This window comes from Scomber scombrus, chromosome 17 (genome assembly GCF_963691925.1).
Source record: "Scomber scombrus chromosome 17, fScoSco1.1, whole genome shotgun sequence".
Lineage (NCBI taxonomy): Eukaryota > Metazoa > Chordata > Actinopteri > Scombriformes > Scombridae > Scomber > Scomber scombrus.
In genome coordinates this window covers 5058489-5071000 of record NC_084986.1, presented here as the reverse complement: position 1 = coordinate 5071000, position 12512 = coordinate 5058489, and the positions used below count along the sequence as shown (strand labels likewise).

At 38.0% G+C, this 12512-nt stretch overlaps 1 protein-coding gene across 1 annotated transcript; it reads right to left on the bottom strand.

Annotated features, from left to right (window-relative positions):
- Nucleotides 1–1696: 1696 nt before the first annotated feature.
- On the bottom strand, nucleotides 1697–10991 carry LOC133997337 (cleavage and polyadenylation specificity factor subunit 3-like). Its single transcript, XM_062436912.1, has 18 exons — nucleotides 10828–10991; nucleotides 10063–10126; nucleotides 9867–9964; nucleotides 9091–9219; nucleotides 8793–8970; nucleotides 8461–8550; nucleotides 7510–7660; nucleotides 6544–6719; nucleotides 6287–6445; nucleotides 5749–5895; nucleotides 5241–5393; nucleotides 4841–4949; nucleotides 3965–4063; nucleotides 3524–3618; nucleotides 2831–2918; nucleotides 2640–2706; nucleotides 2311–2407; nucleotides 1697–2029 (listed from the first exon to the last, which is right to left on the bottom strand). Exons 1-18 carry the CDS (start codon nucleotides 10896–10898, stop codon nucleotides 1940–1942), a joined length of 2061 nt encoding a protein of 686 aa, XP_062292896.1. The 5' UTR covers nucleotides 10899–10991; the 3' UTR covers nucleotides 1697–1939.
- Nucleotides 10992–12512: the final 1521 nt, after the last annotated feature.

Here is a 12512-nt window from a genome sequence, read left to right as displayed (position 1 = left end):
TAGGTTTTTATTTTGGGAGGATACTTTCTTTTTTGCAATTATTATTATTTTTTGTGCTTAAATCTTGTGTTTTATTATTTTAATTGCCAGAATATTTATTGTTTTGTGGGATTTTTTGGCAATTTTTGACTCGTACCAGAGTGTCAGTTTTAATATCTACCACTAGGAGTCGCCACTAGTCACGTGTTTAAAGTTTAAAACCAAACTTCGGTGAAAAATACAGATTTTCTTACAAGAAAATGGTTGTTTTTTTTGGGAGGATTCATTTTATTTTATTGTTTAAGTGTTATTTGTTGTCTTGTGTTTTATTATTCTAATTGCCAGTCGGACTGTCATTATTAAATTCTTCTTATTTTTTAAATGACAATCAGTACCAGTACTTGATCACATGTGCCTTCTCTTTTTCTGTGGTTATTTAAATGCACTAGTCAGTATTTTTTAAATGTTTTGTGCGGCTGATTCAGTGACGTGTGTTGTTTCTGTACGCTGTGACGTTTCTGTCGTTATATGCAGACGATCCTTTGTTATATTCTGTTAAATGTTCACTGAGTATTAACCTGTATAAAAGGTCTTTATTTTATGTTTAATGCCGCTGTGTTTACGTGTTAGCTTCACTGATGTTCAGTGAGTCTCATGTTGTGTTTACTGTCTTATTTTAATTTCTGTAAAGTTTGTTTTTGAACAGTTATGAGCAATAAATTGTTGAATAAGAAAAAATAAGAACGTCCTGTGATGTGATTTCTTTCATATGTTGTCAGTTTACAGCTAAATGAATAAAAGACTTTTTTAATGTCATATTTTAGACTTCTTACACTTTTACAGGTTGTCATTTTTTCTTAAATCTCTGCAAACAGGTATCTTATTGTTGCTATGTTTTCATCTCATCAGCCCAACAGAGCTAAAAGAAAAGGTCCTCTGGATTTAAGGTAAAAAGTATTTTTTACTGTGTTTCAATTTACAGATAATTCTCCTTTAAAATAGATAATCAAATATAATGTAGTAAAGAAGAGCTTTAATGCCTGACACTGTTGGTGTAATTATGTAGTATTAGTCTTTCTGTTCCTCCTATCATCGTCTAAAATGGCAATAGGACACTATTTCTGCTAAGTGTTAGAACTACTTACTTAACAAGCCCTACCCCAGACTTATCACTCCCTAAGAGTTACAGAAAAGAATGAATGAATGGCAAGTCAGAGCTGATGTCACCCCAGTGGCGAATACCTGGCACGTTCCGGATCCTCCCGTAAGGACGTCTCCCCTCAGTGGTCCGAAGAGCCCCAGCGCAGCTCCAGTGAGCCGCCAGCCCAACCGTGGTGGTAAGTATCGTTCAGTTTTGATTTGTGTAGTCATGAAGAGAGAGAGAGAGATATGGATGGTCGCCGACTCCCTGCTGATTCCTACACAGTCTGGCGTCGTCTCTCATCAGGTGCCATGCTCTCTGTGATCAGCTGCCGATCAGCTGTGACCCCTTATCAATCAGTCACTCCCGCCAAACAAATGGGCAGGGCGTGACCTCTCACACCAGACAACCAATAATGTGCATAGATGCTAACTCTCAAGTTTCCCACCCAGCTCTGCTCCACCAATAAACATAAGTTAAAGTCTTAAAGTGGAAAAAAAATGTCAGCCTGAAACAACAATATAGTTCAGTCGAGTCAGATTTATCTGAGGAAACAAACTCAAAACTCGCTGGATAAACATTTATAAAGAAATTCACTTTATTTAGTTTTTTTCAACATAACTAAAAGTAGAAAAACAACCAGCTGAAAACTCATGATCCGTCCTGAAGGTGACGATTCCTTTGGAATCATGTTTCTAACAAAGAAACCGTCTTTGTTAAAGTTCATCATCATCATCATCTTCTTCATCGCTCTGCGGACGAGTCAACATCAGACCACAGAGCGGACAGGAGATGACATCACAGAAGGGGCGTGGCCTGTTAGAAGGCGGGGCTGAGGGCGTCGTGGAGGCGATGGATGGCGATCTCCACCATCTCCCTCAGAGTCTCGTCCTCCTCACACGTCACCGACTGCGGGTGAAGACACGGAGGTCAAAGGTCACACAGGTAAAAGGACGTCATGGTGTTAAGAGATGGATTAACAGACAGACAGATAAATACAGCAGTGATTTAAATGAACAGGACTGGAGTTAATATATCATTTTTCTAAGATGTGTCATTTTATTCTAATTGTAGGTTGAAAATTAGCTTTTTAAATTATCTTTGGTTCATTTACTGTCATTTATTCTGTTAATGAGCATCGCAAAGACTAGTCCCCGGAGGTCTCACTCTGCTAGGATTCTTGTACTCACTCTGGTTTCTGGGTCGATGGACGCAGTGACTCCGTCCACCGTCACGCTCATGTCTTTACCGTCTTTGAAATTCACGCAGTTGTCTCCGAACATGTCGCTGCAACACAAAATATTAGTTAGTATTCTCCTTTTCTGAAAATCACTGCATCATGGCTTCAATAATATGACAACACAGCAGCAGTTTAAGTCATTTTAAAGTTGTTGTTTTTTAAATTGTGAATAAATATACTGAGAATAAATCAAATTAAAGTAACTGAATGAAAGAAAAGTTTCATTTAAAGTTTTATAAGATAAATTTTCTAATATTTGTCTGAGTGAAGTGAACTCACTGCAGCATGAGCACCAGTCTCTCCAAAAACACGTCCATGTCGAAGGTTTCCCGTTTCCCTTCAAGAACTGAAAACAAGCAAACATGGAAAAGTCTGTTAATCACTGTAGTGTTTATACAGTTTAGATATACAGTATGTGTATAAATCTATATTGAAAACTGTGTGTATTGTGTGTTGTGTTAACTTCTTACACTTCTGTGCAGTGGGGTTGGATTGGACCTCCAGGACCACCGTAGCGACGGCGTCAGCGTACATGTCGTTGAGCGGGTTGGCGACCCACTGAGGAGGAAAAACAACAAATTCAGTCACATTTGAAGCTGATTTTACACAGATTACAGAGTTTGAGTTATTTTTACTACAAATGTCATAATGACAAATATCTGAGTAGAAGGGGAGGTACAAGTCTTAGATTATGTGATCTTTTTTCTTTCCTTTAGGAGCTATGGACCAAAACCAGCACTCTAAATTACTGTATTGACTCTAATATGAGACTATTTTTTATGAAAAATTACACTTGAAATGTTGGGGTTTTATTATAATTAAGTTGTATTCATTTTTAGTCATTTTTGAAAGAAATGACAAATTTTTGTTGGTTTCAGCTCCTCATATGAGAAGATTTAAAGCTTTTATGTCTCATACAATGACAGTAAATTGAATATCTTTGGATTTTGAAATGTTGGCTGTATAAAAAAGACATTCAAAGACGTCACTTTCCGCATTTTTTCACTCTTTCCTGACATTTTATAGACAAAACTATTAATTACTTAACTGACAAAATAAATGGCATTGATAATTTCAACCAATAATTATATATTATATTCAATTTCTTCTCTGTGTAGTTAATCGTTATTGCCTCAGAAACAAGTGAGGATCGTGACTCTGACCTCCAGCAGCACCATGCCGGCTTCATGAACCAGAGTGATGCTCTTAAAGATCTTGATGGTGATCTTCTCCGCTCCTTCTACCTGCTCCACGTCTCCTACAAACAGACACACAGACGCATATTTAACAACTGGAAACATTGTGAATATTATTTAATGAGTAAATATGTCGTGCCTGCTGTATATACATCTATGTGTTGTGTAGTTATAGACACTGAATACTGAGTGTTTTCCTGCATGATGACGGCAAATTAACTCCACTGATTTCAGTCAATTGGACATTAAAGTGAAAATAAGTAAAGTAATGGTTAAAATCACACCATTAATAAATAAATCAGCAAATTATTCAATAAAAATGATAAAAATGTTAGTTGAGTGGACATTCTCCCGTAAAGAAACAGAAGCGTATGAGCTCGGGTGAGGTTTCGGGTGCGCTGGACTCACCTGCGAGGCTCCGCAGCTGGCTGACCAGCAGGGAGATGGGTCCGCTGTACGGGATCGCCTGACTTTGCGTCACCGTGCTCATACACAGATCTGTGTAGTCTGAACAGAAAGAGGACGACAAACACAGTGTCAGGAAACAACGAAGGACTCAGGAGATGTGTTCAGGGACACAGTGAGAAAAGCAGGAAGAGTAATTATAGACTCAAAAGGTTTTAACATACTGAAGTCACAGAGGTCAGATTCCACACAGTCATTTAAAAGTAGATGTGAAGTTTATATTGAGCTTCATCAGTCTGAGTTAGTCATATCAAGTGATATCTGACACATTTACAGTCTTTTTAGCATCAGATTCCCTCTTAGTGTTTCCCTGTTGAGCTGCGGTGGAAGTATAGGAACAAAAGGAGTAACGTTGAAACATAGAAGATGAAAATTTGACTCATTTGGACGACTGAAGCTGTCAACATCCTTTTCACAGCTGTACTAGAAAATATAAGACTTCTGTAAATGAAATATTTAAGATTTCTGAATCCTTTCTAAAGCTTCTTTGTTTGAGGATTGTCAACATTTTTTCAAATAGTCAACAAACCTCAAAAAGAGACGAAAGCAAACAACACATTGATCACCTAAACACACAGGTTTGTATAGCTATCTTAGTGAGGACATTCATTGACACATTATGAATTCCTTAGCTCCTAACTTTAACCATCACCCTAAAACTAAGTCTGAAGCCTAAGAAGCTGGCAAAATGTCCTCATTTTCCTAAAATGTCCTCACGTATCAGGTGTGAAACTCTGGTTCTCACAATGATAGCTATACAAGTACACACACACACACACATACACACACACACACACACACACAGAGAGAGGTACTGACTGGAAAGGTCGGAGGGCGTCAGGATGTGATAGTTGAAGTTTCGTTTGACGAGGATCCCGGAGACCCGCTGACCCTGAATGCACTTCTTATCAGCCAGAACGCCCATCACCTGCAGCAAAGCATGCTGGGAGTTAACGGGGCTCAACAACACACAAACAAAAAACAGACATGGAAGCTCACAGAGAGACGAGAGCTGGAGCTCTAACAGGGATCGGGTTTTTTTGAAGATTCTCAGTAAACTAAATTTCTCTTTTGATATTTTTATTATTTTATTTGAAGCAATATGTAAATAATAATAAGAACATCAAAAATGTGTTTATTAATCGATGCGTTAACAACTCATTTAATTGCAAACTGTTACAATAATTAATCTAAAGTAATCTGACAGTTTCAGACGAACCTTTGCGAGTTTCTCTCCTCTGAAGTTGAGCGTGACGGCTTCAGTGTTTCTCGGGTTGTGAACTTCGATGTCGACCTCGTCGTTGTCTTCGTACTCTCGGATCAGAGCCGCCTTCAGACGAGCCATCTCGTTCTGCTCGCCGTGGACCAGAATCTGAAGACGACGACAACACAGAGAAAACATGTGAAGCTTTATATATCTATATTTCCTTTTACATGCTAAAAGGAAATATGATAACATGTTTATGTTTGCATGTCACATTTAACAAATGTAAACAGCATATGTAAACAACTGCTTCTGTTAATTGTTCATGTTGTTTAATACTCTTTATTTCCCCCAAAAATTAAACAAACTTACAATATTAAAACACTAATTTATAATATCATGCCTGTGCCCCAAAGTGCAAAAAGGGGGGGAAAAAAACTGGGAAAAAACTATGTTTAAGAAAAAAAAAATAAAATGAACAAATAAGAAATTGACAGCTGACACTGTGAGGTCATGTGATTACCACGTGCGGAGGCTTGAGCGCTCTGATGAACTCGCTGGTCTGTTGGTAGTCGGTGTGAGCAGAGAAGGAAATGTAGTCCACGGACATCTTCAGAGGAAGCTTCTGACCCGACATGGTGGCGATCTCGTCCGGCTCCGTCATGATGTGCTGAAACACACACGAAGACACGCACACACACGTTAACAAAATTATGACATCACTTCCTGTATAGTTCAGCCTCTGTCTCTAACCGGCTGTTTTAGCTCCTGTCTCTTTAAAGCAGGATTTTGGGATGTTTGTTGCACAAAATAAGACATTGGAAGATTTGGTCTCCTGGACATTTTTCACTATTCTGATATTTCATAGACCATACAATTAAGTAATAAAATAACAGAAGGCAACTCAAAATAGTGATTTTAATAACTCCTCTCTTTACTAATCTGGATGTTGGTGGCTCAACAGTAAGAGGACGACGTTCAGAAATATTTTAAGAAGAAAAAGAACCTGAAACCATAAAAATGAAGGGGACAGAAACTTATTTTCTTGGGTCCGAGCTCACCTTGGCGAGCGTTCCCTCAACGCAGTATCCAGCGATGATGACGCCGTTCCTCTTGTCGGTGCACCAGCTCTCAAACAGCTCTCTGGACAAACCGCTCTGCATCATACCCGGAGACGCCATCACCACGCTGGGGCCGATGTCGTCGAAGTGGTCCATGCTCTAAAACCCAAAAACACGGACATATTAACACTGTACATAAAATACTAAATACAGACATTTAAACTTTATCAGCTGTTACACCGAGCGCTCTCACTCACCTTCAGGTTACTGATGTGCTTGAAGACAAACGGGTTGTTGATGTTGATCGCTTTGCGGATCTTGTCGTTCATGGCGTTGATGTAAGTCTGGTAGACGGCCATGCACTTCCTGGCCAGAGATGAGGCGTAGTAGATGGGAATGTCGTGGAGCTCCGGGTGGTTCTGCCAATACTCATCTGGATCACACACACAGTATAGATCGTATATTTAGTATATACACTGTATATATAGATTAGATATTCCTTTATAAGTCCCACGATGGGGAAATTTACAGAGTTACAGCTGGACTGTCATGATAACTACTTCTGTTGGACGATATATTCTCCCAGAAATAATGGCGATAAACAATATTTTTGTCATTTTAAGAACATTTTATGCCACAATTGCAGTTAACATGATTATTTACCTATTTGAGAGGTTCCCTAGTTTCACCATAATCATTTACAGCATACCTGCAGCCTACATGCATGGCCCACACACACCCAGTATATGTTTGATAGTAGGTTGAGAGTTTGGGTTTTTTAGAAATGCCAGGAGTCATTTTTATATGTCGGGGCGAGTGTGATGCTCACCAAAAAAAAAAGAAAAAGGATTTTATGAGTTAAGTAGTTCATATACACGTAAGTCAATTTCTGTTTGTCTTAAAAAAGTAAACAAAAACAATTTTATGAGCATCACTCAGGAGAGACTCAGCAGCCAGACATTTCTCCGCTCTCAGTTTCGTAGCAGCTGAGATCGTCACTACAAAGTCAAAGTCATGTCGATGTATTGTACGATAAGTCAATAATGTCATTATTGTGACAGGCGTAGTTACAGCTACAAAAATAGAGAGTATCAATAAAAAGAATGAAGGAAAGGAAATTAAATAAAAATAGTAAAGAGTAAAATTGGTCCACTCAAAAAATAAAACATGCTGTCCGGTTTGAGTGTCTGAAATCAAACACACAACAGACTCAGTCATCTCACCCAGGATGAGCAGCAGCTCCTGGGCTCGTCCCAGAGCGAAGACGGGGATCAGACAGCGACCCTCTCTGTTCACGATGTCGTGCACCGTGTTACAGAAACGAGCCTCCCTCTCCTCTCGCTTCTCGTGGATGTGAGTCCCGTAGGTGGACTCCTGACAGAAAGAAAGACAGACAGACACGTTGTTCAGGTAAACTGTAAGTCTGCTGATATTCTACATTTTTCTCTACGTGCAGAAGATATATTTATATTTTCACTGAGTCACTACACACACCTTCCTGCTGTCAGAAACACTCATTAGATCATCAAATACAGATTCATTTCATCCTGTGTATTTGTTATAAACTACAGTAACCCGCAGAAGTTATTGAACCATTTTAAACACATATGAGGCATCTTATTGACTTGTGTGGTGAGCTTTTAGTTCAGAGATGTGTCCGCTGCTTGCAGGCCTAGTTTCACAGTCTAATTATGTATCTGAGAGGTGTTTTTTACACCCTCAGTAGGAACCAGTAACTTGCAGCTGAAAGACACAGACACACAGAGGAATAACACCTTTAATGGTGAGAAATGTTTCGGTCGATAGGTTTCTATTCTTGCTGAGCTGCTGCAGGACAGATGTGAAGTGGGGGACGAAGTGTGAACATTTAAGAAGAAGTGTGCCCTTGTCTGCAACTGTATCATGTATTATATTCTGCCCAAGTTGTTTATGCTCTATATATTTTTATTCTGTTTTTAGGAGGATGTAAGTCTGAGTTTTGAATGTTGAGCCACATGTAAGATGATTTCTATCATGACAAACAATAATGTTTCTGAATCTGGATCTGAAATACTCAATTAATAGTAAAAGTCCTGCAGATAAGATGTTATTTAAGTGAAAGTATTTAGGTATTGTCATCTAAATAAAACTTAAATGTTCTGTAAGTATGAAAAGTGAAAAGTCAAAGTACTGACGGTGATGAGGATGTCTGGTTTAACACTCGGGATCTCAGCTGCCATCAGATGTCGATCCTCCTGACGGGAGAAATCTCCTGTGTACAACAACTACACACACACACACACACACACACACACACACACACACACACACACACACACACACACACACACACACACACACACACACACACACACACACACACACACACACACACACACACACAGAGTTATTTACCTACAAACACTTTAGAAATAAGAAAACGCTGATATATCCACTGCAAAACTAAAACAATACAACTACTGAAAGAATAAATCATGTCATCAGTCACGTGACCAGCGTGTGTTACCTTGACGCCGGCGATCTCGATCATGAACATGGCGGCTCCGAGGACGTGGCCGGCGTGGTAACACCAGAACTTGATGCCGGCCACTTCCTTCACCTCGTGGAAGTTGATGGTCTCAATCTTCTCCATGCTCTCCTCCAGGTCGGTCTCTGTGTACAGCATGTCGTCCGCCGAGATGTTACTGACAAAAAAAGAAAGAAAGAGATCAACTTTACTTCACATGGACGGACGAATGTTTATTTATTTTACTTTTTCGACCTGCCACAACTGATTTTTTGCTCCATATTTTGGCCGCTCCTACCTGACTTTGACGTAGTCTGACAGCAGCCAGCGGTAGATGGCCTTAGTTGCGTGTGTCATGAAGGTGCGTCCTTTGAAGCTCGTCTTCTGCAGGAACCAGGGCAAAGCTCCACAGTGGTCCAAGTGGAAGCTGAAGGAGGAAGAGGAAGAGGGAGGTCAACGTTTTAACCAGGAGTTATATGTTTTTAGTACAGTAGGACGGTAGAGGAAGAGTTTTTGTGTGAGTGAGTGTATCAACTAAGGCTGCTAATATGGTTTAAAGATATGGTTCAAACTGTTTCAGAGGAGGCTCAGTGAATGAAAGAAAAAATATTACATTAGTAAACAAAAGGAGATCACATTGAGCAGCTTCATTGTGTGTCATTTGGTTAAAAAGTTTGTTCACAGATATAAAAACCCTTCTAGGGATAGATGTTGCAAATATGTATTCATTATAAACACTGTGATACTTGCATTGGACAGTTGTTTTAGTCTGTCCCTATTAAATAAACCATAATAATAATAACAGTAGTTTGGGGGAATGTTGCTGCTCTTCCCACTTTCCAGAGTCAGAAACTAATAAATACCTTCAGAGAGACATTTTTAATATATTTGGTGAAGTCTGCATTATGTCAAACAGCAATATTATGCTATTTTGGCCAAATTATTGAGTGTCTAGGGGCTCAAATAACAGAATCATGATCCCACAGCCCTCTAGGAATTGACTGAAAATAAGCAAGTAAACTAAGGGGGGGGTGGGGTTTGCCTGAGGGGGTTTGTCAGAGGAGTTGAACTCACTGGCTGATGAGCAGCAGGTCGATCTCAGCCGGATCGATCAGATCGATGTACGGCAGAGCGTCCATCCCCTCCAGACCAGGATGGATCCCACAGTCCAGCTACACACACACACAGATTGTTTTACACACTCTGCACACCGGCAGACTTTCATACTTACAGCTGAAGTGATGAATAAAATCAAAGGAAGAAGTGTTACCATGATTTTTCGTCCCTTGAACTCCAGGATGATGCAGGATCGTCCGACCTCCTGTCCGGCTCCCCTGGACACACACACACACACACACACACACACACACACACACACACACACACACACACACACACACACACACACACACACACACACACACATAGAACTTCACTCTCAGGTCTTATATACATCTAGGGCCTCGATTCCCAAAGCACCTTTAAGGCTCAGATGACCCTAAAACACATCTTACACAGGGTTCCCACACAAGTTCATGCAGCCTGTCTTATATCCTAATTTTTCCAAAACATTCACCTAATCCCAAACCATTTCCAGGCCTGGAAAACAGTTTTTCTAATTTCATAACTTTTCCATTAATTTCATGACCCTGGGAACCCTGACATTTATTTGACTCCCAATCAAGACACACTGGTAAACAATGCTTTAAATTGTTAAAATGAACTTAAAAACCATTGTGAAATGCAAAATAATGCTATAATTAATGCAATTAATCATTTATCAGCCCTAATATTAAAACATGATCCACTTAATCTCTTTATTTATGTTAATTAACAAACATATGTTGGTGGAAAATAACAATAATTAGTTAAAATGAATATAAAACCTTCATTTATAAGCCATAATTGTTAAATTTGAAATAAAGAGCCACATTTACTGATTCATTTCACCTCCTATAAAGCTTTATATTAGTGTTATTTAACATTAAAACTCTTAATTTTGACTCTTTTTGTTGATTAAACGCATTAAACTCACAGCGGGCGGATCAGCAGCTGGTCGCTCTCCTCCGCAGGAACTCCGCTGTCACTTTTACGTTTAGCTGCCATGTTTTTAACTCCAATAAACCCCGAAATATATTTAATAAAACACTAAATTAACTCCACATTCTTCTCTTTTAGCTTCAGTGCTGCCCGCTCTGCAAGCTTTGTTTAGAACTTCCGGTTCGGTCTTCAAATGTCTCCGTGTGCTGCAAGTAGAGGTGACTTTGGTTCCGTGTAGCTTGACTTTCATTCCGTCTTTTTTTCCCCCCCTCTCTTTTATGTCCTCTGTTTGTCTCAGGGTTATTAAAGTTAAGAAAAACTAAGGCTTAAAATAAAATTAGCAGTGAAAAAATAATTTTAACTGGGATCAAAAATTTTTTTTAAAAGAAAACAGAAAACTAAATAAAAACTACAATGAACAATGTAAAACAAACTAAAACCTCTGTTTGTTTTTGTTTTTATATTTTTATGGTTTTATTTTTTATGGTTTTTATGCTTTTTAATTTTTCAATTTAGTTTTTATTGCTTGTCTTGCTTCTGCCTCATTAGTTGTATGTTTTTATTGCCTTTGTTTTTAATGTTTTTTGTATTCTGTGATGCACATTGTGGGTTTTAATTATGTGAAAGGTGCTATATAGCCTACTAAATACATTTAATATTGTTACTATTATTATTATCATTCTTTATTCTGTTTTTAAACCAGCTTACTTCTGCCTCAATATGTCCTTAAACCAATAAAATCATACATCAACCTTTCTCAGGATCATTATCATGATACATAAACTGTAAATACAGACTGAAATTCAACCTGCAAGTTGCTCTTTAAGGTGCATAATGTTGGAGTGTGAACTGAAGTTATCTGCCCTCTTAAACAAACCAACGAAAGAAAATAAAAATAAATACATTTAAAAAAAGAAAAGAAGACATCCTCACCAGTTTTTCTTAAATAATTGAATAGACTCCTGAAGGCAAATAACATGTTTCAGAGTCAGTTCTTCACTCCAAACTACCTGATTTTCCTCTTTAATATTTCTCTTTTTGACAGTGACAAATTTAACATTGCTCACATAATCCTGAGGTATTTTCATTCCTTCATTTCAAACTTCATATTTATGGAAAAAAGACAGAAATGAAGTTTAAAATGAATAATTACAATTCTTAAAATATCTTTATTGTGAGACCAATTATCAGTTAGTGTGTCATCATTTCAATTTAGTAAATCAGGTTTATGAGCTATTATTCTTCATTTAGAGTTTAGAGGTTCTTTTCTTTTATCTTCCTCTTTAGTTTTCATCCCTTTTTCTAGGAATGGCTGCGTTATGGTTTTATATCATTGTAAAAACCAAGTTGTGTTTTATTAATTTTCTTCCTTTTTTCTGTTTTAATTATATTTTGACCTCTGATTTAATAATTGTACTATTAGTCTCACTGTATAAATAAAACTATTAAAATATAATAAACCAAAACAGACAATTGAAAGCGTCACTTTGAACGTTGGATTAAGAAAGAAATGTTATTTACAGCAGAGGAAGGAAATAATAAATGAAGAAAGGAATGAATAAAAAGGAGGTGGAGATGAGAAACAAATTAAATTAAATGAGGGGTCCAATTAAAAAAAATGGGACAAATAAGAAAAGAAGAAAAAAAGGAAGCGTATGTATTATTAGAAGAGATCAAAAG